The sequence below is a fragment of the Callospermophilus lateralis genome, chromosome 18 (genome assembly GCF_048772815.1).
Source record: "Callospermophilus lateralis isolate mCalLat2 chromosome 18, mCalLat2.hap1, whole genome shotgun sequence".
NCBI classification, from domain to species: Eukaryota; Metazoa; Chordata; class Mammalia; order Rodentia; family Sciuridae; genus Callospermophilus; species Callospermophilus lateralis.
Window position 1 is genome coordinate 10,952,125 of NC_135322.1, and position 27,918 is coordinate 10,980,042.

General features: G+C 51.7%; 1 protein-coding gene across 1 annotated transcript; it reads right to left on the reverse strand.

Annotated features, from left to right (window-relative positions):
• Positions 1–119: 119 nt before the first annotated feature.
• Relb (RELB proto-oncogene, NF-kB subunit) lies at positions 120–27,026 on the reverse strand. The gene is made up of 12 exons (XM_076838786.1): positions 26,796–27,026; positions 25,860–25,907; positions 22,451–22,459; positions 20,600–20,937; positions 14,171–14,328; positions 11,724–11,815; positions 11,474–11,605; positions 9,554–9,658; positions 5,759–5,974; positions 4,971–5,039; positions 4,772–4,849; positions 120–879 (listed from the first exon to the last, which is right to left on the reverse strand). The coding sequence occupies exons 1-12, from the start codon at positions 26,848–26,850 to the stop codon at positions 494–496; spliced, it is 1,686 nt and encodes a 561-aa protein (XP_076694901.1). The 5' UTR covers positions 26,851–27,026; the 3' UTR covers positions 120–493.
• Positions 27,027–27,918: the final 892 nt, after the last annotated feature.

Consider the following 27,918-nt stretch of genomic DNA (forward strand, 5'->3'; position numbering starts at 1 on the left):
CGCCGGCGCTGAGGCGGGCGCGCCCTGGGTGGGCGGGGCCTGGAGGCGGCAGAGGAGGTCCCCCGGGGCTCGGCGGCCCGACACGCTCGGTGTTTCCCAAGCGGAGACAAGGAACCCCCAAGAATCAACATTTTTATTGGGAAAATGCCCGCCCACTGTCAGGTCTGGGGAGGGGCCGCGGGTCTGCCGCCTTACTCCTGTAGAGTTTATTTTCGGGATACGTCCAGAGAAGGTACTCCCCACGGGTGGGCGTCTCACCCGGGCCGCGCCCCTTTCTCTCTCCCGACTCCGGTTTTCTCTTTTGTAAAATAAGATCAAGGGGAGACCAGTGCTGCCGAGCTTCTCGCCACGCTGAGGATGTCCGATTAAGATACCGAGGTCGAAGGTTGACCAAGGGCCCAGGGGGATGGGGGCGTTGGACCGACCCTTGGCCGGGTTCGCAGGGTCCCTCCAGCTACCTCCCCACCTAGTGCCTCTCCTCTGGCGCCGCGGGCTACGTGGCTTCAGGCCCCGGGGACAGGAGGCCAGTCCCGAAGGCTGCCTCGCGGTACTGATTGGGGAACATGTTGCTGCCCACGAGGCTAGCGGTGCCTCCGTCCCCCGGGCCGGCGGCTGAGTAGGAGTCCAGCGTCAGTGGCTCGGGGCCAGGGGGCTCCCCGACTGCGACCCCTGCACCCCCGCTGGCGGGGACAGAGCTGATGAGTGGCGGCGCTGGGGGCAGCAGGTCCAGCATGGTGAAGAACGTGGGGGTCGTGGGGTCATAGGCAAAGCTGTCATCCAGGAGGTCAGGCTCGCAGGGAGGCTCCAGGCCGGGCAGGGACACGGTACCTGGGAAGAATTCTGTGTCTGGCATCAGGGCTGAGGGCGGGAGGTACGGGCCTAGGGAATGAGAAGAGAAGTGCAGCGGATTTAGGGCCAACTTTTGGCAAAACACTAATCCAGACACAACACCCCATACTAAATGCATTGTTGAGGTAGAGGCTATCACCATTCTCATAATAAGCAAACTGAAACTTTGAGACAAAATAACGGGAAGTCACACAAAGCTGTCTAGTTGGAAAACCAGGACCAAACCCACACTCCTGCAGGGCTGTGAGCAGTTTTCACCAAGAATGTGGAAAGGGAGGAGCTGCTATGCCACCTTCAATGAAGCAAAATCTCCACACCAGTGAGATTCCTAAATTATCAGTCCCCAAGATGGAAAGTGAAATGATAAGTATTATTGGAGCCTGTCTTCCTCTTTTTCGGGATAAGACAAACCTAATCAACAAAGGTTAATACACCTGTAATCCCCGCAGCTCTGAGGCTAAAGCTGGAGGATTGGGAGTTCAAAGCCAGACTCAGCAACTTACCAAGGTGCTAAGCAACTCAGCGAGCCCTATCTCTAAATAAAATATAAAAAAGGGCTGGGGATGTTGCTCAGTGGTTAAGCACCCCCTGGGTTCAATCCCCAGTACCATAAGAAAGAAAAGAAAAAAAAAAAGAGACAAGACCCAAACCTAGTCAGTCCCCGCATCCCGTACAGCTTAATGTGGTCATGGGACTAAGTGGAACCTGGGCAGGAGGTGGAAACTGCAAATTGAAAATGGCAAGAGCTTGGATTTCTGATGACCTTATAGCCACCAGATCATACCTGGAGAGCTACCATTGTGCTCTTTATGTGAGAGGAGAAGTTCTATCTTTTTTTTTTTTTAATCTTTTCTTTAGTTGTTGATTGACCTTCATTTCATTCATTTATTTATACGCGATGCTGAGACTCAAACCCAGTGCCTCACACATGCTAGGCAAGTGCTATACCTCTGAGCCCCAGCCCCAAGTTCTATCCTGTTAAAGCTCCTTTTATTTTGGGTTTTGATATGAATGCTGTTAAATATGACCATAACAAATGCACGTGGCATTCCTGATTTCTAGCAAATTCCTAACATACTACTATAGTAAATAATTATGACATGATCTCACTAAATTCTGACAAGGACCTTAACAGTGAGAGGTAACAGATGCAACTGATGGGAACACCAGGTTAAGGGAATAATTCTATAAATTGGGCCCACGGTGCTGACCCTCACATGCTTGCTGTTTTTTGGGGGCGGGGGTTCTGGGAGTTGAACTCAGAGCACTCAACCACTAAGCCCCATCCCCAGCCCTATTTTGTATTTTTTTAGAGACAGAGTCTCACTGAGTTGCTTAGCACCTTGCCATTGCTGAGGCTGGTTTTGAACTCAGGATTCTCCTGTCTCAGCCTCCCCAGCCACTGAGATTACATGCTTGCTTTTAAAACACAATTTACCCGTGGCCCTGTCTGGCTTAAGTTCATAGGAAACGTTATATTCCTCAGAAACAACCTATAACCTGCACGGGAAATGCAGGCCTGAAATGCTGATAAGAACACAAGTTACCCTGGGGGGGAGTAGATTTTTGTGACCTTTACACAGAACGCAGGGAGATAAGAATAATTGCCCCTAACCATAAAATCTATAAGAACAAGTTCCAATTAGAACTGGTCAGCAAGGGTCAAAGTGACTCAGAATTGCCTTGGAACTTTACCATGTGCAATGGGGACTTGAAAGTCATCCTGCCGTCCATCAAAAATCAAGAGGTAGGGCTGGGGATACTGTTCAATTGGTAGAGTGCTTGCCTCACATGCACAAGGCCATGGGTTCAATTCCCAGCACCACAATAAATAATTAAATAGGTGGGCTGGGGTTGTGGCTCAGAGGTAGAGCACTTGCCTAGCACACCTGAGGTTGCAGGATTCAATTCTCAGTACCACGGAAAAAAATAAATGAAGTTAAAATAAAAAATCACGGCTGGGGTTGTGGCACACTTGCCTGGTATGTGTGGGGCACTGGGTTCGATTCTTAGCACCACATATAAATAAATAAAGGTCTATCAACAACTTAAAAAACAAAACAAAAGCCAAGAGGTGGGCCTGGGGGGGCGGGGGGACTCTGGAAACTTCCTGGATCCCAATAAAACTGTAGGGCAGGATGGGTGTACCATCCACCTCCTCTCTGAGAGGACCCACCCTCTCCCTTGAGAGTGCCCCCTTCTCCTATCCCCTCTTATAAACTCATGCCTGCTTCTGGGTGATATTTCTGAAATCTTTCTGGCATAATCATGAGAACCAGGGACAGAGGCTGCCTTAGCTCTGTGACACGCTCTAGCCCTATAGCATGAGGTAGAGTCGCCATCTGACAGAGGAGCAAACTGAGGCATAGATGTCACAAAGCTGCAAAACTGTGGACCCAATTCAAACCCAGAGTAAATCCTCAGGCTGTGCTCCTAACCCTTACCCTAGTGCCACGGTGGCTTTGCCTCAGGAATGAGGGAGACAAACAGATCAGATAGATGAATGGCAGAGAGCTCTGGGGACCAGAGAGGTTGGCGGAGTGCGCTAGGATTGGTGGTTGCTAGGGCTGGAGCTGTTGGGCCTTGGTTACAAGCTGAGAGAGGGTGGGGACAACTTGTAGTACTGCTAACTTCCAGGGTGGGACTGGCTGGAGTGGCCCGGGCTCAGCAGCCTCTGAGTGGTTGGTGGCTGGCTCAGGGCTGGATGCCCTGGACTGGCTGGGTGTTTGGCAGGAAGCTTTTTTAGAGCTGGGGGGTCAGTGGGTCAGGGGTGGGAAGGCTTCTTTGGATGGCAGCCAGTTAGGATTGGAGTGGTGAGACCTGGAGCTGGTGTGTGAGCTGAGATGAAGGCAGTAGTAGCACAGCCCAGAGGGTAGCCAGGATGGAGAAGGCCCTGAACTTGGGATTGGCTGGCTGCATCCACCACAGTTGATGTACCATCCAATACATGGGGCACCCACATCATCCCTCCATACAGATGCCCAGTCTTCCAACTCCCTGCTCCACTGCATATCTGACACATGGTGACCTCAGGTAAGAGACTTCACCTCTCTAGGCCTCAGTTTTTCACCTATAAAATGGGTGGAATGACAGAACCTCCTTCACAGGATGACTGTGCAGACTAAATGAGTAGCCCATACCAAGCACTGAGGGCTCTCTTCCAGTGTCCGTAAAAAGATAAACACTTTAAAAAAAATTTTTATGCCAGGTGTGATAGTGCATGCCTATAATCTCAGCTACTGGGGAGGCTGAGGAGGGAGGACCATGACTTTGAATTCAGCCTGGGAACTTAGTGAGATTCTGTTTCAAAATTTTGTTGTTGTTGTTCAGCCCAGAGCACCAGGTTTCCAGAGCAGTCTTCTATCCAGCTACTGTGAGACTGAACAGAGCAGCACATTCAGGATGGCCATCCTCTACATTAAATTTGAAAAGCTCAGCGAGGTGAGTACATAGTGAGACTTTACAGAGGAACCCCTGAGACAGAAAGGGGGAGAAACTTGCCATAGGTCACACAGCAAATCATCTGCCTAGCAGGGGTGGGGTGGCAGCCTCTTTTTTTTTTTTTTTTTTTGGATATTGGGGATTAGACTCAGGGACACTTGGCCACTGAGCCACATCCCCAGCCCTGTTTTGTATTTTATTTAGAGACAGGGTCTCACTGAGTTGCTTAACGCCTCACCATTGCTGAGGCTGGCTTTGAACTCTTGATCCTCCCGCCCCAGCCTCCCAAGTCCTAGGGATCATAGACTTGCACCACGGGCCTGGTGTGGCTGCCTCCACTCTGTCTCCAGAACCTATTCCTTTCCTTTGCTGTGGCCGGCTCTGAGGTAAGCGCTGGCCAGGGGAGCTGCTGGAGGAGCAGGGCTGCTGTGCTTCCTCAGCCCATCCCAGGGCCAAAGGCTCGCAGGAAGCTGGGACTCACCTGGGCCGTGGCTAGGCAGGAAGTGGTCCAGGAAGACTGGCTTCTTCTTCCGTCGTTTGCTTTCGATGCCATGGGGGTCTAAAGGAAGGGGAAACAGAGATAAGGACCCCTCAACTGTGGGACAGGGAAGGACAGTGGGATCAGCCATCCCCTCCAAAGGTCCCGGGGATGGGTGTGGAAGGGGGCACAGGGAACAAACCAGAGCTGTTCAGCTCCCCAAGGACGTCGGGCAGCCCCCGTTTCCGCTTCTTGTCCACACCGTAGCTGTCTGTTAGAGACACCAGGGGTACAAAGAACAATCCATCAGCAACAGTAGCAAAGCAATAATTAATCTTAGACCATTTAGGAAGAGTTTGAGCTGGTTCTTGACCAACCAATGCAAACAGATATCCACATCCTAATCAGAATAAAATCTAAATTCACTTCCCGCACACCCACCTCTTTGTTGTTCCCAAACATGCCAAACACAATCTGGCCCAGGGCCTTTGCTCTTGCTATTTCCACTGCTTAACATACTCTCCTCAACTCCCACCCATCAGTCTTCCTGTGTCCTCGGCTCAGCTGCTCTCCCTGACCCCTGAGACTGAGCAGGTGCCCTGAGTCCCCAAGCCACCCCATTCCAGTAGTCACTCTGACCATCACTGTGGGGAAGAGATGTTCCCCCGTCAAAGGACTGTAAGCCTCATGAGGGAAGTTCCAGGGGCTCTCTTGGTCACTGCTGTGTCCCCAGCACAAGCCAGCAAAGGGCCACACTGAGCAGAGAGGCTGAGGGAATGCGAGAGAAAACCCTAACGCCCCGGGACAGGTACCGTGTGTTTTGCACAGGGAAGGGCTACAGCCCTGAGAAGCCACGGTCACGGTCACAGAGCCTGGAGGCAGCAGCGCCCCCAGCTAGGCAGCCCCCCCGCATTTCTGCCTCCTCCTGGTCTGCTTCATCCCTGGCCAGGCTGAGCTGGCCAGTGGGTCACCCGGGTGAGCCGTGGTTACCATGGTCCCGAGGAAGGTACGTGAAGGGCAGCGGCTCGCTGCAGACCCCATCCGTGAGCCGCTGCAGGAAGACGTTGACAGTCACGGGCTCCATGATCTCCAGGTCCTCATAAGGCGGCGTCTTGAACACGATGGCAATCTGGCGGTGCACGTCGGCCTGGGAGAAGTCGGCCCGGCCTTCCCAGGAGGCTGTGCTGAACACCACGGAGATGTCCTCTGGAGGGTGAAGGAGATGCCAGTGGGGACGGGTGGCCCTCTGAGATGAACCGGCTCAGCCTCCCTCAAAATCAGCCCTCATGTTCCCAATGTGAAGCTAATCACCTGGCAGGTAGCTTTCACCTGAGCACGTCCAGTGGGACAGTCACTAAGTAGTTCATATGTTTTCATATGAAGATGCTCCTTGGCTTATGATGGCATTACATCCCAGCAAACCCACCAGAGCTGAAAATATCTCAGGTCAAAAATGCCCCAGGCCAGGCAGGGAGGCTCAGACCTGTAATCCCAGCCACTCTGGAAGATCAAAAGTTCAAGACCAGGCAGGGGAACTTAGCCAGACCCTCTCTCAAAACAAAACAAAAAAGAGCGGGGGATGTAGCTCAGTGGTAAAGTCCCCCTGGGTTCAATTGCCAGCACCAAAAATTACATAAATAAAAAGAAAAGGCATTGACTGTAGTTAAACTATGGAACACCGTAGCTTAGCATTGGTACACTTGGCCTGTTGGTATTTTCCCCTTGTGACCGTGGGGCTGAGCAGGAGCTACAGCTGATTTTTGGGTGGAGGTACCAGAGACTGAACTCAGGGGCACTCGACCACTGAGCCACATGCCCAGCCCTATTTGAAATTTTATTTAGAGACAGGGTTTCACAGAGGCTGGCTTTGAACTCAAGATCCTCCTGCCTCAGCTTCCCGAGCTGCTGGGATCTCAGGCGTGCGCCACCGCTCCTAGCTTACTTAACGTATATTAATTTCACACCATCATTCTAGAGTCAAAAATCCTAAATTGAGCATCCTAAGTTATCTCATCTAATCCTTAGGGCAACACAAGAAGCAGGGAAAATCACTGTCCCCACAATGTCAGAGGGCCCCACGACCATGTTCAGATTGAGCCATGGACTCTGAGGACCCGCAGAGTTCAATGGGCGGCCATGTCCATGGCTGTGATCTGTTATAGTAACAGGGTACAGTGACAGGGTGCTGGTGCCTGCAGCACAGTCCAGGGGGAACCAGGCACAAGGTGCCAAGAGTCCTTCCCCTGAGCAGTCACAGGGGCCACACGGGAGCCTCCAGCAACAAACTAAAACAACACATCCACTGAGGAAGCTCAGCCCCCTGTCTACCTGGCGTGACAGGCCACTCCTGGCCACTAGGGAAGGTGGGAACCTCCCCAAACCCATGTTCCCAGAACCTCTGGGAGCACAGCTAGTTATTTAAGTTATTTTGTTTCTTTGTTTACTATTTTTGTGGTACTGAGGATGGTACCCAGGGGTGCTCTACCACCAAGCAACACCCCCATCCACCCGTTTTTATTTTTTACTTTATTTTTTTGGTACTGGGGATTGAATCCAGGGGCGATTTACAGAGTTACATTCCCACCCTTTTTACTTTTTTCTTTTAACTTTATTTCTCTATCTATTTATTTAATGTGGTGCCGAGGGTCGAGCCCAGTGCCTCACTTGTGTTAGGCAAGCACTCTGCCCCCGAGCCACAACTTGTTTCATTTTCAGACAGAGTTTCACTAAGTCTCTGAGGCCCTCACTAAATTGCTGAGGCTGGCCTTGAACTTGAGGTGCTCCTGCCTCAGCCTCCTGAGTCACTACAGATGTGCATCACTGCACCCAGCTCTAAGGAGGGCTTTTGAAGGACAGAGGTCTCAGATCTGCTGTGTGCACTCTTTTCTGCACGCCCTCGTCAGAGACGGAGAACCAAGGCTTGGAGGCACTGAGGCGTCCCACAGCTGCTCCAGGGAAATCGGGCCCACCGAGACGCCTGCCTGTTTCTTTTCCGCATCTCACTGAATTGCCTCTCGACACACCAGCAGCCAGTGCTGAGGTTCTAGGTGACAGATACATACAGGTTGCCTCTGTGTCACACAAAAACCCTATGAAGAAGACGCCATTAGGTACCCTGTTATATAGAGAAGGAGACAAAGGCACAGAGCGGTGAAGTCATCTGTCCAATGTCACACGGTCAGCGAGCAGTGGAGCCTCGGCGGGGACCCAGGAGGCCACAGCTCTTCCCACCAGCTCTGCCAGGGCTCGAGGAAGGCAGTGGCATTGCTGAGAGCAGTCTCCTCACTGTGACAGGAAAATGAGACGACCTCAGGGGTTGCTGAGAAGATCACCTGAGTCAGCCCAGGACTCCAAGAGCAGGCTGTCGTCACCATCAGTGCTCTGACCATCACCATCACCTCAAACACAACTCTGGAAAGTGACTTTTCTCCAGATGTTTTTTCAAATCTGCCTCCTTCCCTCATTTGGAAAAAAAAGTACTAAATATTATTTTTATCAACTTCCTGTGATTTTTCTCCAACTCTATATTTTATTTTCCTAGAAGAAACGCTGATGGTAGAAGGATTGTTCTTTTCAGAGTCTTCTTTTCTAAATTCAAATCCTGTCTCCACCTGACCAGCTGTGTCACCTCAAGCAAGTTACTTAACCTTTCCATGCCTCAGTTTCCTCATTTATAAAATGGGGAATAATAACAAGGTCTGCCTCATAGGTTCTGGATCTTTCCAGGCTGCCACCTAGTGAGGTGACTGGAGGACCTAATAAACCATGCACACCAAGAGCACGCAGCCAAGCTTGGCATGTAGTTAGAACACGGCAATGTCGTGGGCCAAGGATGTAGCTGGTGGCCGAGTGCACCCTGAGGATGCAGGTGGGGTCGTGGGTTCCATCCTCAGCACCACAAAAAACAGAGAGAGACAGATGTCATTATTGTTGGTGGTGATGCTATTTATGATATAGTCACATGATGGAAAATGTAAAAGAATCCCAGCACGGGGACGGGGCTATAATCCCGGCTACTCAGGGGGCTGAGGCAGGAGGATGGTACGATCAAGGCCAGCCCCAGCAACTTAGTAAAATCCTGTCTCAAAATAAAAAGTAAAAAGGGCTGGGGATGTGGCTCAGTGGTAGAGCGCTTGCCTAGCATGTGTGAATTCAACCCTCAGTACTGGAAAGAGAGAGGATGGAGGTGAGGGGAGAGAGAGAAAGAGAGAAAGAGAAAGAAAGAGAGAGAGAGAAAGAGAGAGAGAGAAAAACGGCAGAAGATATAGAAAAAATGAATCCAGCACAAGGGCAGACAGCCTTTGGCCCTCTCCTCAGCTGGTGGTTCTGGGTGGAGGTAGGGTTTTTTTATTTTTTTTAGTTGTTAGTTTTTTGGGGTTTTGATTTGAGGCCTATTTGAGCAAGGGACATTTGAATAGATGCAAATGCAAGAAACTTCTTTTGTCCGGTTTGCTTTCTTAGCATCCTTTACCACAACTGTCATAAGGGTCCCCGGGTCTTGCCTGTGCTGGGCCAGCACTTCCCACTTGCCCCTCCTAAAGCACGTAGGCAATTTCTCCACCAAGTTCAGAGCCTCCTGGATGGGGAGCAGAGTGACAGCCACACTGCCAGACACCCAGCCTGGGCCACTCACAGGCCGCCACCTTTGCTCAGGGACAGGTGCCAGGATGAACCCATTGCCTGTGCCATCTGACCCCAAAGCCAGGGTTCTGGATCTTTCCAGGCTGCCATTCTGGTTAACCACACCCCCAGCCCCCTCCCCCGGGCTCACAACCAGGCCCTCACCTTTCTGCACCTTGTCACACAACAGGTAGAGCTCCTCGCCCCCCGTGCACGGCCCGCTCTCCTTGTTGATGCGGCAGATCCGCAGCTCGGACGTGTTCGTGGATTCTGGGGAGGAGGGAGAGGAAGAGGCCAATAAGGGAAAACAAGAATCCAGGCACCTTTCCACCCGGTGGCGGTGGGAAGGCAGGAGACTGAGGAGGCAGGTGCCTTGGTTCAGATGGAGGAAGAGGCCACCGGTCAGCCAGCGGCCGGAAGTCCTGCAGTGCCGCTGCTCGGCCTGCTCAGCAGTCCCAGCCCTTCTTCTGTGAAGAGTCCTCTTGGGGACACCACTTTCCCTCAAGACACACTTCCCTCTGCCCTGGCCATTTCAGTCAAGGGGATTGGGTAGGACTGAGTCCCTTCACCAGCTCAGCAGTGATCACATGCCCCAGATCGGGCCAATCAGATCATCACCTCCCCTACCCACAGTTGATTGGTCAAGGAGGAGCAAATGACCAAACGCAGGCCAATGAGAGACAGCCCTGAGATTTTTCAGCAAAAATACTAGGAAAGAGCCAGGCAGAAGGATGGCAAGTTTGAGGCCATCCTAGGCAACACAGCAAGATTTTGTAGCAAAATAAAATAAATAAAAAAGGGCTGGGAATGTAGCTCCATGGTAGAACATCTCTGGGTTCAGTTCTCAATATTGCAAATAAATTTGGGTGAGAGACGCTAAAGCTCTCATTGGAGTGCAGGAGAGGTATCAGCACACAGCCCTGGAAGGCCTGGCAGGATGGACTCTAACGTGCAGCAAGCACAACTGGGGGACAGAACTAGATGGAACCCCCAGTGACACCGTGAGGTCAGAATGCAACCAGACCTGAAGCACTGTGCTAGTCCTGTACTGGGTGTTGTTTTGTTTGTTTGTTTGTTTTGTTTGTTTGTTTGTTTTTGGTACTGGGGATTGAACCCAGGGAAGCTTAAACACTGAGCTATATCCCCAGCCCTTCGCTGTTTTTTATTTTGAGACAGGACCTCAGTAAGTCGCTGACCATCTTACTGAGTTGTTGGGGCTGGCCTCAAACTTGCAATCCTCCTGCCCTAGCCTCCCAAGTTGCTGGAATCACAGGCATACCACTGTGCTTGGCTTGTCCTTCCTCATTTAGATGCTGTGGCAGTCACTGTAGGTTGGCTAAAGCCGAACAGCTATTCCCAAGCCCCTCTTCCAGTCTGTACCCCTCTATTCAGGTTGAAAAGCCTGTATACTTACATACCCAGATTCCATTGCAACTCAGTGTGGCCATGGGACCAAGTTCTAACCAATAAGACATGAGCAGAAGACTGCCAAGGAGATTCTGGAGAATATAAACTTTTTATCTACTAAAGAAAGAGGTATGGGGCTGGGGCTGGGGCTCAGTGGCAGAGCACTTGCCTAGCATGCATGAGGCACTGGGTTCGATCCTCAGCACCACATAAAGATAAAATAAAGATACTGTGTCCACCTAAATCTAAAAAATAAATTTAAAAAGAGAAAGAGGTATTATTCTTCGTGATGCCTCTTCCCTAGGGCTCAATGGGGTCACTGTTGTGCATTCTCAAAATCAGGAAGTGCCATTTTCATAAGCTACACAGTAAATGCTGATCCCCCAAAATAGGCAGGGTGCGATCTGTACAACCACACAGGGTGATGCTGCCTATATCATGTCTTGAACACAAATATGATGTCTGGAGCTGTGGCAGTCATCTTGTGACCATGAAGGAAAAGCTGAGAGTCACAGAGCTGTGGAAACTTCATGATGTTAAGCAGCTAAATCAATGTGCACAAACTTAGTCAGTGAGACAAATAAATAATAATTCCCTGTTTGTTCATGCCACACTAAGGAGGGCTTTCTGATCCCTGCTGCCAAGGACAATCCTAACTCCACAGCACCCTGCACTCACTCTTGTCATAAACGGGTTCCGAGAGCACAGGGTCCATCCGCCGCGTCTGTCCCTGCTGGTCCCGGTAGGAGGCCTGGAAGCAGATCCTCACCACGTTCATGTCCACCTCCTGGTGGTTCTTCAGGGAGCCGGCTGCGGTGGGGACACAGGAAGGCTGAGGGTGGGCGGGGCAGGGGTGGGGCCTAGAGGAGGGGCGGGGGCTGGAGAAGGGGCGTGGTGGGCGGGGCAGGGGAGGGGCTCCGGGACTCACCATTGTAGGGGTCGATGCCCTGCTGGATCTTGCGCTCGATGGCGGCCTCTATCTCCTTCTTCCTCACACACTGAATGCCCAGGTTGTTAAAGCTGGGGGAGGAGTGCTCGTGAGGGGGGGCTGCGGGCCTCAACTCTGCTGCCGGGCTCCCCCTGGCATCAGGAAGGGCCTGGGGTTCTTGGGAAGACCCGGGAACCCGCCTTATCTGTACCACGTGAACTACTGGCCAAGCTCCTTCATCCAACAGCTCGCGGGGAAGGTCACCGTCCAGGTGAGGTTGGGAGGGGTCGGACGCCCCCCCTCCCCGCTGGCCGGACTGTGAACTGCAGGACTTGGCAGTAATTGATTGCCCAAGTGCTTCCTGAGCATCTCTACATGCCAGGCACTGTGCTGGGCTCTGGAAATAGAGCAGGGAGCAGAAAAGAGAAAATCCCTGCTCTCAGTGAGCTTATGTTTTCATTAAATTGATAAATCATTAAAATTATAAATCAAGGAGGGCGCAGTGGTGCACACCTGAAATCCCAGCAATTCAGGAGACTGAAGCAGGAGGATCCTGAATTCAAAGCCAGCCTCAGCAACCTAGCAAGGCTCTAAGCAACTCAAGGAGACCCTGTCTCAAAATAAATAAAAAGGGCTGGGAATGTAGCTTAGTGGTTGAGCGCCCTGGGTTCAATCCCTAGCACCCCAAAAATTATATATCAGCTTAGAGTCAGCAACTTCATTTTTAGAAACTAATCCTAAAGAATGACATACCTTTTTTTTTTTTTTTTTTTTTTTTTTTTTTAGTACCAGTGTTTGAAACCACGGACACTTAACCACCAAGCCACATCTCCAGCCCTTTTTTATTTTATTTAGAGACAGGGTCTCACTAAGTTGCTTCAGGGCTTGACTATGTTGCTGAGGCTGGCTTTGAACTCACAATCCTCCTGCCTCAGCCTCCTGAGCCACTAGGACTACAGGTGTGTGCAACTACACCTATCTAGAATGACATATCTTTAAAGGTATTTCTCAGCACTGTTAGCCACAGAGCAACAAGACACAGGAACCATCAGAGGTGCCCATTAATAGAGAGCAGTTTCAGTCAATTGTGTCCATCTATGAAGTAGAATACTAGATAGCCAAGACAAAGGATAGGGCAGCTCTAAATATATTGATAGGGAATGAGGTCTAAGATGTACTGTTAACAAAAAATCAAGATGTAGGGGCCAAGGTTGTCTCTCAGTAATACAGCACTTGCTTACTTGCTTAGCATGCACAAGGCCCTGGGTTCCATGCCTAGCAGCAGAAACAAAAAACAAGTTGTGAATGTCTGTTAAAAAAGATTAGTGCTGGGGGACTGCGACTGTGACTCAGCGGTGGAGCGCTAGCCCAGCATGTGTGAGGCCCTGGGTTCAATCCTCAGCACCAATTAAAAATAAGTAAATAAGCAAATAAAATAAAGATATTGTGTCCAACTACAACTAAAAAATAAAAATTTAAAAAAAAAAAAAAGATATGTGCTGGGGCTGGGATTGTGGCTCAGAGATAGAGCACTTGCCTAGCACGCACAAGGCCCTGGGTTCGATCCTCAGCACCACATAAAAATAAATAAATAAAACAAAGGCATTGTGTCCAACTACAACTAAAAATATATATATATAAAAAAAAAGATATGTGGGCTGGGGTTGAGGCTCAGCGGTAGAGCGCTTGCCTCGCACGTGCGAGACCCTGGGTTCGATCCTCAGCATCACATAAAAATAAACAAGTGAAATAAAGGTGTTGTGTCCAACTACAACTGAAAAATAAATATGAAAAAAAAGATATGTGCTTGCATATATGTGGCATATCTTCAGTTGTTTCTAGAAAAACATAGCTAGAAGGCCAAAGATTTTCTTTCTGAGAAGAGAATTATTTTTCAGTGCTGGGGATGAACCCAGGGCCTTGGGAATGCTGGGCCAGCGTCTGTCCCTCAGCCACATCTCCAGCGCTTTTTATTTATTAACTCTTTTATTTGGAGGCAGGGCTCCTGAGTTGCCCAGCCTGGCCTCAAACTTGCAACCCTTGGGCCTCAGACTCCTGAGTGGCTGTGATCAAGGGTGCCGTCTTTTTTACATCTTTCATTTGATAAAAATATTTAGATTGTAGAGTGAGAGAAGGACTAAGCCTTCAGATAAGCCTGCTCTGGAGTCCAGCCCCAGCCCTGCCTGCCATCGACTACCCGCTCCATCACCTCTCTGAGCCTCAGTTTCTCCCTCTACAAAACGGGGTGCACAGCTCCGGAGGGCACGGGGTATGGCAGGGTCGCAGGCTGAAGCGAGGCCGTGGCTGCCCCAGACCTCAGTTTCCCCAGGGGGAAATGCAGCAGGGAGGGTGTGGCCAGGCTGGCCCTGCCCTAGTTTCCCTGGGCGACCGACCTTCGGCCCCTCAGAATCTCTATGACCGAGGGTCAGGGGTCAGAGATCAGGTACCTGTGTCGGGGGCTGACATGAGGCCGGAGCCGCACCCTGCAGACGCCGTCCGTACAGTCCTTCCCCACGAGGCTGTGCGGGTGCACCCGATGGGGCCAGTCCTTCCACACCAGGCACGCGGTCACCTCCACCTCCCGCAGCCCGCCACAATCCCGGAGCTGCAGGGAGACAGGTGCGCTTTGGCAGGCTCATCACAGACGAGCCAAGCTCCCTGAGGCTGCCCTTGGTGGATCCCCACCTCCCCAACCCCCCACCAGGGTCATGGAAGGGTGTTTGCTTAAGACCCCTCTCCTTCTCAGTAGCTTGGGAGGCCCAGGCAGGAGGATTGTGAGTTCAAAACCAGCCTCAGCAAAATCAAGGCACTAAGCCACTCAGTGAGATCTGTCTCTAAATAAAACACAAAATAGGTCTGGGGATGTGGCTCAGTAGCTGAGTGCCCCTGGGTTCAATCTTCGGTACTCCCACCCCACAAAAAAAAGAAAAGCGAAGACTCTTTTTCCTATCCAAAGCCGGAAACTTCCAACCCGTGACCTGGGAGGCCTCGTAATGGGCTATCTGCCCCACGTGACTTCTTTGGTCACACAAACCTTGAAAAAAATCTGACGCACACAAAATCTATCACACACAGGTAATCACAAGCAAAGAAAGACACCTGTACAGCAGAGAGATACAGTGGCCACCACTTGAGCCAACTCAGTGTCCCTGACATTGGTAACAATGGCTCAGGACAGGCTGAGTGTCTCTCATCTAAAATGCTTGGGACCAGTCAGGCACAGTGGTGCAGGCCTGTAATCCCAGCAACTCAGGAGGCTGAGGCAGGAGGATTGCAAAGCCAGCCTCAGCAATTTAGCAAGGCCTTAAGCAACTCAGTGAGACCTTGTCTAAACAAAATACAAAAAAGGGCTGGGGTGTGGCTCAGTGATTAAGCACCCCTAGGTTTAATCTCCAGGATCAAAATATAAATATATATTTTTTTAAGTGGATGGGGAGCCTGGAGAGGTAGACCAGTGGCAGAGCGCTTGCCTAGCTTGTGTGAAGCCCTGGCTTCCTTCCCCAGCACTGGGGAAAAAAGTATTGCCATAATTGCAGCTAGAATTCTCACCAACCACCACAGGCAACCCAGACAGAAACCAGACTCTTCAGATCATGCCTGACTCAGCCAGTCACTTAGCTCCTCTGGTCACCAACTGGGCCCTGCTGGACATCTGAGACCTTCTGAAGCCCACTCTGCACTCCTAATGCCCAGCTGTAAAATGCAATAAACCAGCTAGGCACAGAGGCCACACCTGGAACCCTAGCGGGCTGAGGTAGGAGGATCACGAATTCATCAACTCAGCAAGACCCTGTACTAAAATTTAAAAAAAAAAATAAAAAAGGCTGGGGATGTAGCTGAAGGGTAAAGTGCCCCTGGGTTCAATCCCCAACACCCAACAGGGAAATGCAATTAACTAAGGTGTCTCCGTGGGGGCCTGCTGCCCTCTAGTGGCTGAAGGGGATATTGAGAGGGACTTTGGTTGACACTGTGGGAGGGCAGGGACCACAGCAGGTAGAAGATGGAGCAAACCAGCAGTGCTGGTTTGTAATACCAAGGACAGTCCAACACACCTACCCCATGTCCTCCAGGACATCTGAACATGTTTCCAGAATTCACAGCAGTAAGGAAACCTGTCTAAAATGACCCGAGCCCAGAACCTAGCCCCGTTTCGCATCAACAGTATTTTCCCATAATTTCAACATACACTGAATCTTCAAGGGCTGCAATCACCATGTGAACTGAAAGACGACTAGCTTTTGTTTAGACCAAGAGTTGTTTGATACTGTGAAGAATTCCCTCAACCAGTGCTGCCTGCATGTGGCATTAAAGTCACCAGGTCTGCCAGGCTGGGTCAGGCTGCTCCCCGTGGACCCTGCACCCAGGAGTCCACACAGAGGCCCAAGCAACGTTAACATCCATGTATCCCATGAGGCTGTGCTTGAACATTTACATATTAAAATAAATGTGTTCTTATTCATTAATGTGCTGGATTTATGTCCTCCTGTCACTCCTTCATGTTACAACACGGCAATATGAATTTGGGGGGTGACTATAGAGAAGGTAGGTATTAGTGTCTGTAAATCTCACTGAGTCTAATAGGATTAAAACTATTCATTTAAGGCTGGTGGCTAGCTAAATGGTAGCTGCTTGCCTCTTAAGTGGGAAGCCCTGGGTTCCATCCACTAGCACTTACACACACACACACACACGTCACTTTAGCCAGCCCCCACCTGTAATATTAGGAGATGCTTAAAAAACTCAGAACTAATAGCCTCAGGATCTATGAAGACTCCAGGACTGAGCTTTTCAGATCATGGGTGAGATTTTAGACTGGAGCAAGTTACAGCTGACACCAAATCTAGGCTCTGCCCTAAGCCAACCAAGAAACTTCTCTGACCTTAATGTCCTTAGCTATAAAATACATATCAAGAAACATGCTGGGCACCATGGAGTATACATGTGTAATTCCAGCAACCAGGGAGGCTAAGGCAGGAGGGCCAGGCCAGTAGCTAATAGCTCACACCTGTCAGGAGGATTGTGGGCCAAAGCCAGTCTCAGCAACTTAATTGAGACCCTGTCTCAAAAGAAAAAAATAAAAAAGGGCTGGGGATGTGTCTTAGGGGTTAAGTACCCCTGGGCTCAATCCCTAGTATCCAAAACAAATGAACAAATAAAATTTAAAACAGGGGGCTGGGATATAGTTCAGTGGTACAGCATCCTTGGGTTCAATCAGCAGTACCTAAAAAAAAAAAAAAAGAAAAAAGAAAAGAAACATGAAAAGTACCTGGCCTAGTCAATGGTAGTCATCGGTCAAGTGAAAGTGCTGTGTGCCCCTGAACAAGTAACAACCTCTCTGAGCCTCAGTTTTCTCATAAAGATGGGGATAAAAATTCTGATTTCAGATTTGGAGAGAGGTTGCCCTATTATTGGGCATTTTGGATCCTAACTATTTGAAATGAAAACAAACACAGAGCCAAAATAATGGCATGGAAAGACCGAAATTTAAAAATATTAGGGAAAACATAGTCTTAAAATATTGGGATAACTCTAAAACCACAATGGCAAAACCATCCCTTACCATGCAGAGACCTGGGGGGTCGTCACTTTAAGCACAGGATCTGACTTAACATCATCAACACTGGGTCAAAGCAATATCCGAGGTCTTTTAATGCAAGACATTAAGAAGGCCACAACAACGTTACTGTCCTGTTTTTCCGTAAATGCATAACCTGATCATATCTGCAAACAGCCAACAAACCCAGGATGTAGGTCATTCTGCAAAGCATCTGTCTTAACACAGAAATTCTGGAGGTTAAGATAGAAGGATCATGGGCTGGGGTTGTGGCTCAGCGGTAGAGCGTTTGCCTAGCATGGGCGAGGCCTTGGGTTAGATCCCCAACACCACATAAAAATAAATAAAGATATTGTGTCCAACTACAATTAAAAAATAAATATTAAAAAAAAAAAGATAGAAGGATCACAAGTCCAAAGCCAGCTTCAGCAACTTAGTGAGGCTCTAAGCAACTCAGTGAGCCCCTGTCTCCAAACAAAATACAAAATAGGGCTGAGATGTGGCCCAGTGGCCAAGTGCTCCTGGGTTCAATCCCTGGTACCAAAAAAAGAAAAGAAAAGAATAAAGAAAAAAATATGTCCTTGCTCTCAAGAGACACACGACAGAACACTTTGGGTGCAGTATCCTGTCTCACAGTTCAAATCTCCCTCTGTAAACAAGAGACAGAAAGATGCGCTGGGGGTACTAGCACCAACTAAGAAAGAGAGAGACATAAAGCAAATGTGGCAAAGGCATATGGGTATCCACCGCACTATTCTTGCATATATTATGTAATTTCAAAACCTGTCAAGAGGGCTGGGGTGCAGCTCCGTGGTAGAACACTTGTCTAACATGATTGAGGCCCTGCTTTCCATCCCATTACTGCAAAATAAGTAAATAACTTATCAAGAGAAAAAAAAAAGGTTAGCCAGGCGCGGTGGCGCATGCCTGTAATCCCGGTGTCTTGGGAGGCTGAGACAGGAGGATAAGTGAGACCCTGTCTCTAAATAAAAAACAAAATAGGGCTGGGGATGTGGCTCAGTGGTTGAGTGCCCCTGAGTTCAATCCCCAATAACCCACCTCACCCCAACTCCCAAAAAACGGAGAGAGAAAAAAGAAAAAGGTAAAGTTGAAAAATGAAATCTCCTCTCAAATTAGAAAAACAGATTAATGGTTAAAAATGTACAAGGGATAAGGCCGGGATGTGGCTCTGGTAGAGGCTCTCTTAGCTTACATGAAGTCCTGGCTCAACCCCCAGCACTACACAGATCGAGACACAGAAGGACTGTGAAACTGCCCATTCCACCACAGTCTCCCCATTCCTAAAACCCCAGTGACTGGGAATATACAGTTAAAGAAAAAAAAATTTTTTTTTTCAATTTCCCTGGGTACCGAGGAGGGAGCCCAGGGCTGGCACATGCTAGGTAAGCGCCCTGCCAGGGGCTCCACCCTCAGCCTTTGTTTTGTTTTGTTCTCATTCTGAGACAGGGTCCTGCTAAGTTGCCCAGGCTGGCCTTGAACCCGGGCTTCTCCTGCTTTAGCATCCTGAGTCTCTGGAGTTACACGCATGCACAGTAGAACATCGTTCTTTGATCAGAATTTCCCCTACACGCACTCCGCACCCCAATTCGGACCACAACGCCTGTAACTGAATCAAGTAAAGATAACAGTGGCCAGCTGCAGAAAAGGAGCCTCACTCACCCTCACACAGCCTGCCACCTGTACCCGGCAGCTGGCCCAGGCTCTCAGGGTCCTACAGGGGCAGAGATGCACCCCATTTTGCATATGAACTGAGACCAGGAGGAGCACTGAACTGGCAGCCCGCCCCCTTCACAGGTAAGCGACAGAACCAGGATTTCTACCCTCAAACGCCAACTTTTCCCGCAATTGTTGGCCTCCTCCAGGGTGGCGGGGATAGAGAGGACAGACAGCTGCTCTGCTCATCACCCAATTAAAGTCATAAGTGCAAAGGTCACTGTTTTGGAGTTTTTTTAGAGACAGGGTCTCGCTAAGTTGCTGAAGCTGGCTTCAAACTTTTGAACCTCCTGCTTCAGCCTCCTGAGTCGCTGGGACTGCAGGCCTGCACCACATGTGCTACTCTAAGATATATTATTAAATAAGAAAAGCAGAACACGGGCTGGGAGCTTCTGTAGCTCAGTGGTAGAGCACGTGCTGGGCATGCCCCAGACCCTGGGTTGGCTTCCCCAGGCTAAAAACGCACAGCAAAGTATGCGAGCTGCCATGGTGGCGCATACCTGTAATCCCGGGACTCAGGAGGCTGGGCAGGAGATTCACAAGCATGAGGCCAGCATTGGCAACTTAGCAACAACCTTGTCAATTCAGTGAGACCTCATCTCAAAATAAAAAGGGCTGGGGTGTAGCTCAGTGGTAGAGCACCCTCCAGTACCAAAACCAAAACCCACTGTGTGGTTTTTTGGGTTGTTTTGCAGGGCTAGGGTGTAGTGAATTATTAGAGCTCTTACCTAGCACGGTCCAGGCTCTGGGCTGGATCTCCAAACTCTCTCTGTCTCTCTCTGTCTCTCTCTCTCACACACACACAGTAGTATAATACTTGTGCAGTGTTCTGCATGGCATTTGAATTTTTTGGATTTTTACTATATTCTGGAGACACTTCCACATCAATACAGGGGACACCTGCATTTCTAGCATTTCTCTGTCAGTCTTGGTATTTATGTTTTCGCTCTCACAGATGGATCCTTAGAGCAGTGCCAGCACAGACAGACAGTCACGGTTTACCAGTTCTCCATTAACACTCAAGCTCCCGATTCTTGGTTAGGCCAACAAGGCTGCAACGGACACCCAACCCCCTTCTTCACCTAGCTGCACACAGCCACATGACAAAGTCCTCCAAGTGGAATGGCCCAGCCTCGGGGTAATGAGGACCACAGAAACACTAAGATACCAGCAGCTCACCTGCACTCAGCACTGACCATGGAAGAGGCCCTGGCACGTCTACCGAACCCTCCCAGCCCACCCAGGAGGATGGTATTATTATTATCCCACTCTGTAGAGGAGCACACAGGCAGAGGGAGACCGGGTCACCTGCCCAAGGTTGCACAGCTAGTAAATGGCTGAAGTGGGGTTGGAACCCAGGTACTGGGATTCTTCAGGCCCCATTTGCAAGCCAGGAGGCTGCACTGCCTAGGGGCAGGGACGGTTTTGATAAACACTGCCACACAGCCAGGGAGGACGCCTTTCTCTGCAGCCCTTTTCCGCGGTGGGGGAGGCTGCGCCCTGGCCCCGCAGCAGCAGGGCAGGATGCACCACGCGACTCCCTCCCGGGCCAGGAGTGCAGGGCGTCCCGGCCGCGCGCCCGGCCCACCTCGATGGCGGGCAGCGTCTTGCTGGCCTCGGTGCTGCTCTCGCCCAGGATGCTGCCGGCCGAGCGGCCCTCGCACTCGTAGCGGAAGCGCATGCCGCGCTGCTTCGGCTGCTCCGTGATGACGAGGTGCGGCCGCGGGCCCGGCCCGGGCGCGGGCGGCATCAGCCGGCCCAAGGCGCAGCTCCAGGGTGGCGGCGTGGCGGGTGGCGCGGAGGGGCCCAGGGTGACGGTGCTCAGCGAGGCCGCCCCGCGGGACACCAGGCGCGGCTGCCCCTCGCAGTGCCCGGGCGCTCCGTCCAGGCCGAAGCCATTCTCCTTGATGTACTCGTCGATGATCTCTGCGGGAGACAGACACGTGTGACCCATCTGTCCCACCCATCCGACTCCAGGCCCAGGCCTTGCCTCCCCGGGGGCCGCAGGGCACAGGGCCTCGCTGGGCACGCCAAGGCCCTGCCCCTCCTGGCAACCACTAGGAGCCCCAGAGGCTGAGCCAGAAACCTGGGGTCGGTCCGCTTCTGTTTTCTTCCACCCCCTAAATGGACTCCCGACCCTAACACTCCTGAACCCGTTCTCCGTGCCACCCCTCACCTGGCTAAGGTAAGGGCCGACCCCCGGGGCTCGGCCTCTTGCTAACACTAATGACAGCTGCTCTGCAGCAGCCACCAGGGCTCCAACTGGAAGGTCATCTTCTCCCCGGCAACACAGAGAGGCCCTGCCTCAGCCTTCCTGCCTGATAGCAGCGGGGGTTACAGGTGACAGTCACCCGCCTCTGCAAGGGCCTTCTTCATCGCCTACCATCATATCTGTGTAGTAGCCCGGCACAGTGCCACAGGCCTGTAATCCCAGCGAAGCCAGAAGCTGAGACAGGAGAATTCCAAGTTCAAGGGCAGCCTCAGCAAGGTAGGCAGCCCTAAGCAACTTAGTAAGACCCTGTCTCAAAAAAAATGGATAAACTTCCAATCCATGTCGGTTTCAAAAATGTTTACTTTCTGCTTATTCTCCTGTTCCCACTGCTGTCCCAGATCACCTCCTTCACCTCCCACTGGACCACAGCAGTCCCGAGCTCACAGCCCCCTCTTCCTGCCTTTCCAGCCTGCATCTGTCCCCAGTGCACGGCCAGAGGGATTTTGGGATGTCCAGGCCTGTCCCTTCTCTGTTCGGAAACCTCCTGGGAGTCAGAGTCCACACTCCCCCCCAGTGAGCTCCCCACCCTCCAAAAAACCAGCTTCAGTCTGTTCCTTGCACCCAAGAAGCCTGGCCCCCTTCAGGGCCTTGTATTTGTTCTTCCCACGGCCGTCCTGAACCCCACTTTTCCCCACTCAACCCACACAGGCTCCCCTCAAATTTCCATTCACATGTCAGCTGTTCGGAAGGCCAGATCCCTGTCTCCCAGGCGCCTGTGGCTGTCCTGTTCCTTCACACTCCGCCTGCTCTAACCTTACTCTGTCATTCACTCGCCAGCCTTGGAGTTGAGCCCCACTCAACTTCCACCCCCTAAATCGACTCCCATCCCTAACACTCCTGAACCCATTCTCTGTGCCACCTCCATGAGGGCAGGGACTTTGCTTTGTTCAGGACTTTGACGGTCCCCGGTGCTCAGAGCAGTGCCTGGTTCCCAGGCAGGCGGGCTCACTGACGTCCCTGAAGGAGGCCATAATAGTAAATCGGAGGCTGCTGACTCCCGCTGAGGAATCCCAGTTTCGAGGACCACTCAGGATCTTGGGAGCATGACTTGGTGCAAATGAGAGCTGCACTGTCACCCTTGTCACCCTCCTCACCCGAGGCCTGCCCCCGCCCCCATGTGAGCACCTGGGCCCTCCGCCTCCCGCATGCCTGCCTCCTGGTACTCACCCAATTCATCTGTGGAAGGAAGAGAAAGAAAGGTTCAGAAAGTGGCCAGGGTTTGTCAGCTATCCAGACAGATCCCCAACCCTGTCCCTCCTGTGACCCTTCCCCCAGCCTCCGTCCTGAGACACCCTAGGATGACTCCTGGGCATCAGCCCCCAGCCCCCATCTTCCCCTTCTGGGATAACCTCCCTTCACCCCCCAGTTCTGGGGCCCAGCATTAGGGCATCCTCAAACTCAGCCAGCACCTCCCCTAACATTCAGACCAGCGATTGGGAAGCACTGCTGGGGACAGGGGGAAAGCAAAGGGCCCTATCACCAGGGGGAAAATGAACCCCCTTGATTCTGAGCAAACCGAGTGGAGGTTCCTTCCTGTCGTCCCCCGCCCCCCCGGCCCTCGCAGGCTGCCTCAAGGGCCGAGGGGGCAGATCTTCAGCTGCCTGGATCCAAGCCCCATCCTCCGGGCCCCAGTGCCCACCCACACCCCAGACTGCCCCGGGGTTCCTGGGACAGGGCTAGCAGTGATGCTGGGTCCTCAGGGAAGCCCCTGTCTCCTGCAGGAAAACTCAACCCAGAAAGGGGCAGTGGAGAAACTGAAACCAACCTCCCGTCATTCCACGACAGGACGCGGGGAAGCCCAGAGAGCACTAGTGAGCCTAGGAGTCACCCAGAGAGGAGGTCGGGCCCAGCCAGAGGCTCCGCCCAGGGATGCCTTGCAGGCCACTGGCTGGGGACCTGTCCTGCGCCAGATCTAGCCTCCTCCTCTGTGCTCAGGGAGTGGCAGCTGGCAGCCAGACTTTGCCCCTTACTAGGTGGTTATCCTGCGTCCTTTATCTCAAGCCATCAGTGAAGTCAGTAGGGTGCCTCGGTCCCCACTAGGGAACCAGGGACAGTGAGGATGGGAGGGAGAAAGGGACCTGCTTAAGGTCACCGTCAAGTTACTTCAACTTGGAAAATCCTCCTTACACATCTATGCTGGATGCAGTGGGGACCCAAAGGCAAGTCAGATTTGGGGCCCTTAAGCATCTCCAGGCTGCAGGGGGAGGCTGAGTCCTGGGTGATGCTGGCTGGAGCTTGGGGTTAACAGCTTCAGTTCAAGTTCAAGCACTGCTACCTGCTAGTTGTGTGGCCTTGTGCCACCACTTAAATTTTTTGTGCTTGGTTTCTTCATCTGTAAAATGGGAACAATAATGTCTACCTTGTTAAGCTTAAATAATTTTAAAAATCAAACAATACTTGGAACTGTCACATGGTAGGCAAGACATAAATGCTGGCTGCTATTAGACAAAGTGTTGGGGGACAAGTTTTTAGGGACGTAGGTAATTCCTTCCCCTCTCTGGATCTCAGTTTGTCTATGAAATGGGAAAGTTAGGAGACACGGCTTTACAACATAAGGGGTACAGTACACAGGGCTGGTTTGAATCCTAGCAGTCACTGGCCCATGGCCAAGTCTGTTAACTTCTCTGAGCCTCCTCTATTAAATGAGGTCTGAGCTCCTACATAAGGAGGTAATGTCAGGTTTTAAGAGCACGCACGTAAACTGCTAAGTACTGCATGCGACCACCCTACGCCCTCCATAAAGCTTGGCTAATATTATCTGAAGTCTTCTTTCAGCCAGGAAATGTTAAGAACTTCTTCTCCTTACTCAAGGCTCTATTCAGATAACAGACTTGCTACCATTCAGGGTCAGCCAGGATGGGTCACATGGGAGCAGAAAGCTGATGATGTATTTGCTACCTCAGGGCCTTTGCACAGGTTGGTCTCTTCCCGAATGCTCTTCTCCCAGCTCTTTGCATGGCTCCCTCCTACTACTCCTTCAGATTTCTGTGCAAACATCACCTCCTAGACAGGTTTTTCTGGCCACTTTATCCAAGACAGTCCCCCAAGCCCCTGACTCCAGTCCCTTTGTTTTATAATTTTCATGGCACTGATGAGGATTTGATATATCCTGTCACTATAATGATTCCTACCTGTCTCCTCCCACAGACTGTGAGCCCCAAAAAGTGGGGAACGTGTCTGACCAATCCTCAGTGTATCCCCAAGGCCCAGCCTGTATTTATGAAAATGAAGGGAACTTTCCCTCTATCTCCCTAGGTCTCCTGACCCCACCCTACTGTTAAATATCATTGACCCTAAGATTTCATCATAGCCCTTATTACGTTTTATAATCCCACATCAACTTATTGTTTATATATTCTCCTCCCCATCCAGGGAAGGAGTCCTATGAGGGCAGGGCTGGGGTTATCTCAGTCACTGCTATGTCCCCAGCCCTGCCCAGCACAGGGCCAGATATAGAACAGGCACTCGATAAATATTTATTGAATAGATGGCATCAGAAATCACTCTCATTTGAAACCAAAGATCTGGGTCTCAGGCCACACAAGTCTTGTTTCTGCCCAGAACCAGTGCGAGGACTGTATCTGTCCCCAATGCCATTTCCTACCTTCCTCCACCCTCACCCCCACCCCCGAACTCTCGCATGTGTTGGAGAAGCTACAGCACCTCCTTTATGGCCGCCCCAGCATTCCTGAGGTCCATCCCAAGATTCTACTTCCAGACAGAGGCCCAGACCCAGCCAACTGGGACCACTGCACAGTCGCAATGTCAGGACTCTATCCCTGCCCTCCAAATCCCAGCAAACTTATAACAGACACGGTGTCAGAATTTGGTGAGGATTCTGCACTTCCTTAGGCAGCACTGAGTTTTGGAAGGCACAGGCTGAGGGACCTTATAAACAGTTCTCAGCATCTCTTGGGAACTTCCTAAAAATGCAAACTCTCATGGCCCATCCCCAGACCCACTGAATAAGAAACTCTACAGGTAGGACCTAACAGTCTGTTTTAATAAGCCCTCTGGGTGATTTCAATGCACATGGTTTCAACACTATTATATAGACTGCCTAAAAGTTATTATTAGCATTATTATTACACCTCTAACAGTTTACACTTATGGAGCCTTTACCATTGCCACACACTGCTTTGCAAGTTCACTGTTATCAACTTATTGTATCCTCTCAATCTCCCTAAAAGGGAGGCACTAATGTTGTGCCCATTTTACAGATTAGGACAGCCGAGGCCCAAACAGGGTAAGCGACTCACAGACATTCATACAGTGAGGGGGCAGTGGCACCAGCATGGCAGTCTTTACCTTCTGCTATACCATGGGGAATCTCTACCGGGGGCCTTCTTGCATAGTAAGTGATTACTTTTACCTGTGAGACTCCTAACAGTCCAGAAAGTACGGACACCTAGGGGACCATCTCAAAGGGCAGGAAGGGACACAGCTCATCAAAGGTGGGCTGAAATAGACTTCTGCAAATCCCCCAGACAGAGGCATGCCCAATGCTGTCCACACAGGGGCTCCCCCCACCCCATCCCGCGCGTACAGGTGGGCAGGGCTGCGGAGGGCTGCTCACCTGTGGTCCTGGAAACGCTCAGTGAGATCGAGGAGAGGTCATTAGACCCTAGGAAAGGGAGGCATGTCTCAGAGGGTGATGGGCAGCAAGACGTTCGAACAGGGAATTATCCAAGCCCCACCTTGTTCCTGTCCCTTGGGTCAGGCCCCTCCCCCTACCTGCAGAGCCTGGCCAAGTTTCCTTGCCAACCCTTGGACAGGTCCTGACCTTTCCTTTCTGCCATTCCTCACCCTTCATCACACCCAAGACCTGTCCGAGCCTCTTCCCCTTAAGGTGAGGCTCAGAGGACCCATTCTCTACCTGTTAGGAAATACCCCACCCCCTTCCTTCTCTCAGCGACCCCTTCCCTTTTCCACTGTCGCGCCCGCCCCTTCTCTCTCGGGAGGCAGGCTCCACCCCTCCACATTCCCTGCTCCAGGCCCCGCCCTTCGTTTTCAGAACACGCCTTTCCCCTTCGCTCCGCAGCCAGGCCCCGCCCCCTCGTCTCTCTGAGTCGGGTTCTGCTTCCTCCTCTGCGTTAAGCCTCGCCCCTTCCCGCCCTCACCATCAGGCCCCGCCCCATCCGTGGCGCGTCCTTTCCTCCTTCTCGGAGCCTAGCCCCGCCCCTAGCCCCTCAATAGCCGCTCCAGCTCCTCCTTCTCAGAGTCAGGCCCCACCCCTTCTCCCTCTGAAAGCCGGGACCCGCCCCTTTCTCTGCCTCAGAGTGAGGCCCCGCCCCCTTCTCACTCTACAGCGGGACGCCTCGCCAGTACCTTGGGCCGGACCCTTCATCATCCTCTGCCTCCTTCCCTCTAATACAGTGTCCCACAACCCTCACATTCTCCCCGCGCAATACCTAGACTCTTGTAGGAACCCCCAGGTTGCTCCAGGACCCCCAGAACTCCCACATCTCCAGCCCCGCCCCAGACTCCTCTCCCGAACACCGGCTCCGCTTACCCAAGGCCCCCAGCTCCGGCGCAGCGGGCGGTCTGGCGACGCGGCGACTCGGCATGGCCCGGCCAGTGGGGACAGAAGGCCAGGAGGCCGGCCCAGACGCACGCGGACAGGCCGGACAACCGGGAGGCACAGTCTGGCAGGCGATCGCGGGTCGGGAGAGCGGCGCAGGGGCTGGGGCCGCAGGCCGGGCACGACGCGCGGCGCCCGGGGTTGCGGGGGGCGCCGGGCCGGGCCGGGCGGGCGGCGGGAGGGGGCGGGGCGGCGGAATTCCCCGGCGCCGCCAGCCTGAGCGCCCATTGGTCTACACCCCCGTCGTGACGTCACGCCAGGGAAACGGGAAAACCCCCGCGCGTCACGTGGTCGTGGGGGCGGGGCCGAACGGGAAGGGGCGTCTGGGTGCTGTGGAGGGGCCAGGCGAGCGTCACTGCCCATTACCCTGGACAGCACAACTGAAACCTGCCTAGGGCCACTCACGCCTTGCCCATCGAGCAAGCCGGGAAACTGAGCCCCGGCCTATGTTTTCCTAGTAGGACTTGAGCGTGCTGTTTCTCAGGCTGGAAGGGAAGCTTCAGAAGTTGTGCCACTGAGACATGTCATTGATAATAATGATCTTTATGAAATCCCCGAGGTTTCTTCAGCTGTAAATTAGGAATGAAGTTCACATAGTGAACGGCTAAAGCTGGAATGCCAGAATGTACGTTTGTTTTGTTTCTTGTTGTATCCCTAATGCAGAACACAACACAGTAGGGTAGGTGTCCAATATTTCTGAATGAATGGATGGATGTTTTATTTGTTCTTTCCCATGGCCTCTCCAAAACACTTAGAAACGGCACAGAGTGCTTGGCACAATGGTGCACGCCTGTAATCCCAGCAACTCTGCAGGCTGAGGCAGGAGGATGACAATTTTGGAACTCAAAAATTTAGAGAGACCCTGCCTCAAAGGCAGGGGCAGCTGGGGGTGTTGCTCGGTGGTAGAGCCCCTGGGTTCAATCCCAGTAGTAAATAAATAAATAGATAGATAAAAATTAATAAATGCAAAGTGCTTTGAGTCCCAAGGCTAATAACTCATTCTGGAATGGTGACAGCAGGAGCCCTGCTGTACACATGGAGCAGTGTGCCCACA

Excerpts from the sequence above, each read along its gene's own strand:
- Relb (XM_076838786.1), bottom strand. The coding sequence starts at position 26,850 with ATGCCGAGTCGCCGCGTCGCCAGACCGCCCGCTGCGCCGGAGCTGGGG. Across the intron at positions 11,606-11,723 it reads GGGCATCGACCCCTACAATG|CCGGCTCCCTGAAGAACCAC; the intron begins GTGAGTCCCGGA and ends TCCCCACCGCAG. Across the intron at positions 5,975-9,553 it reads GTGTGACAAGGTGCAGAAAG|AGGACATCTCCGTGGTGTTC; the intron begins GTGAGGGCCTGG and ends TTCACCCTCCAG.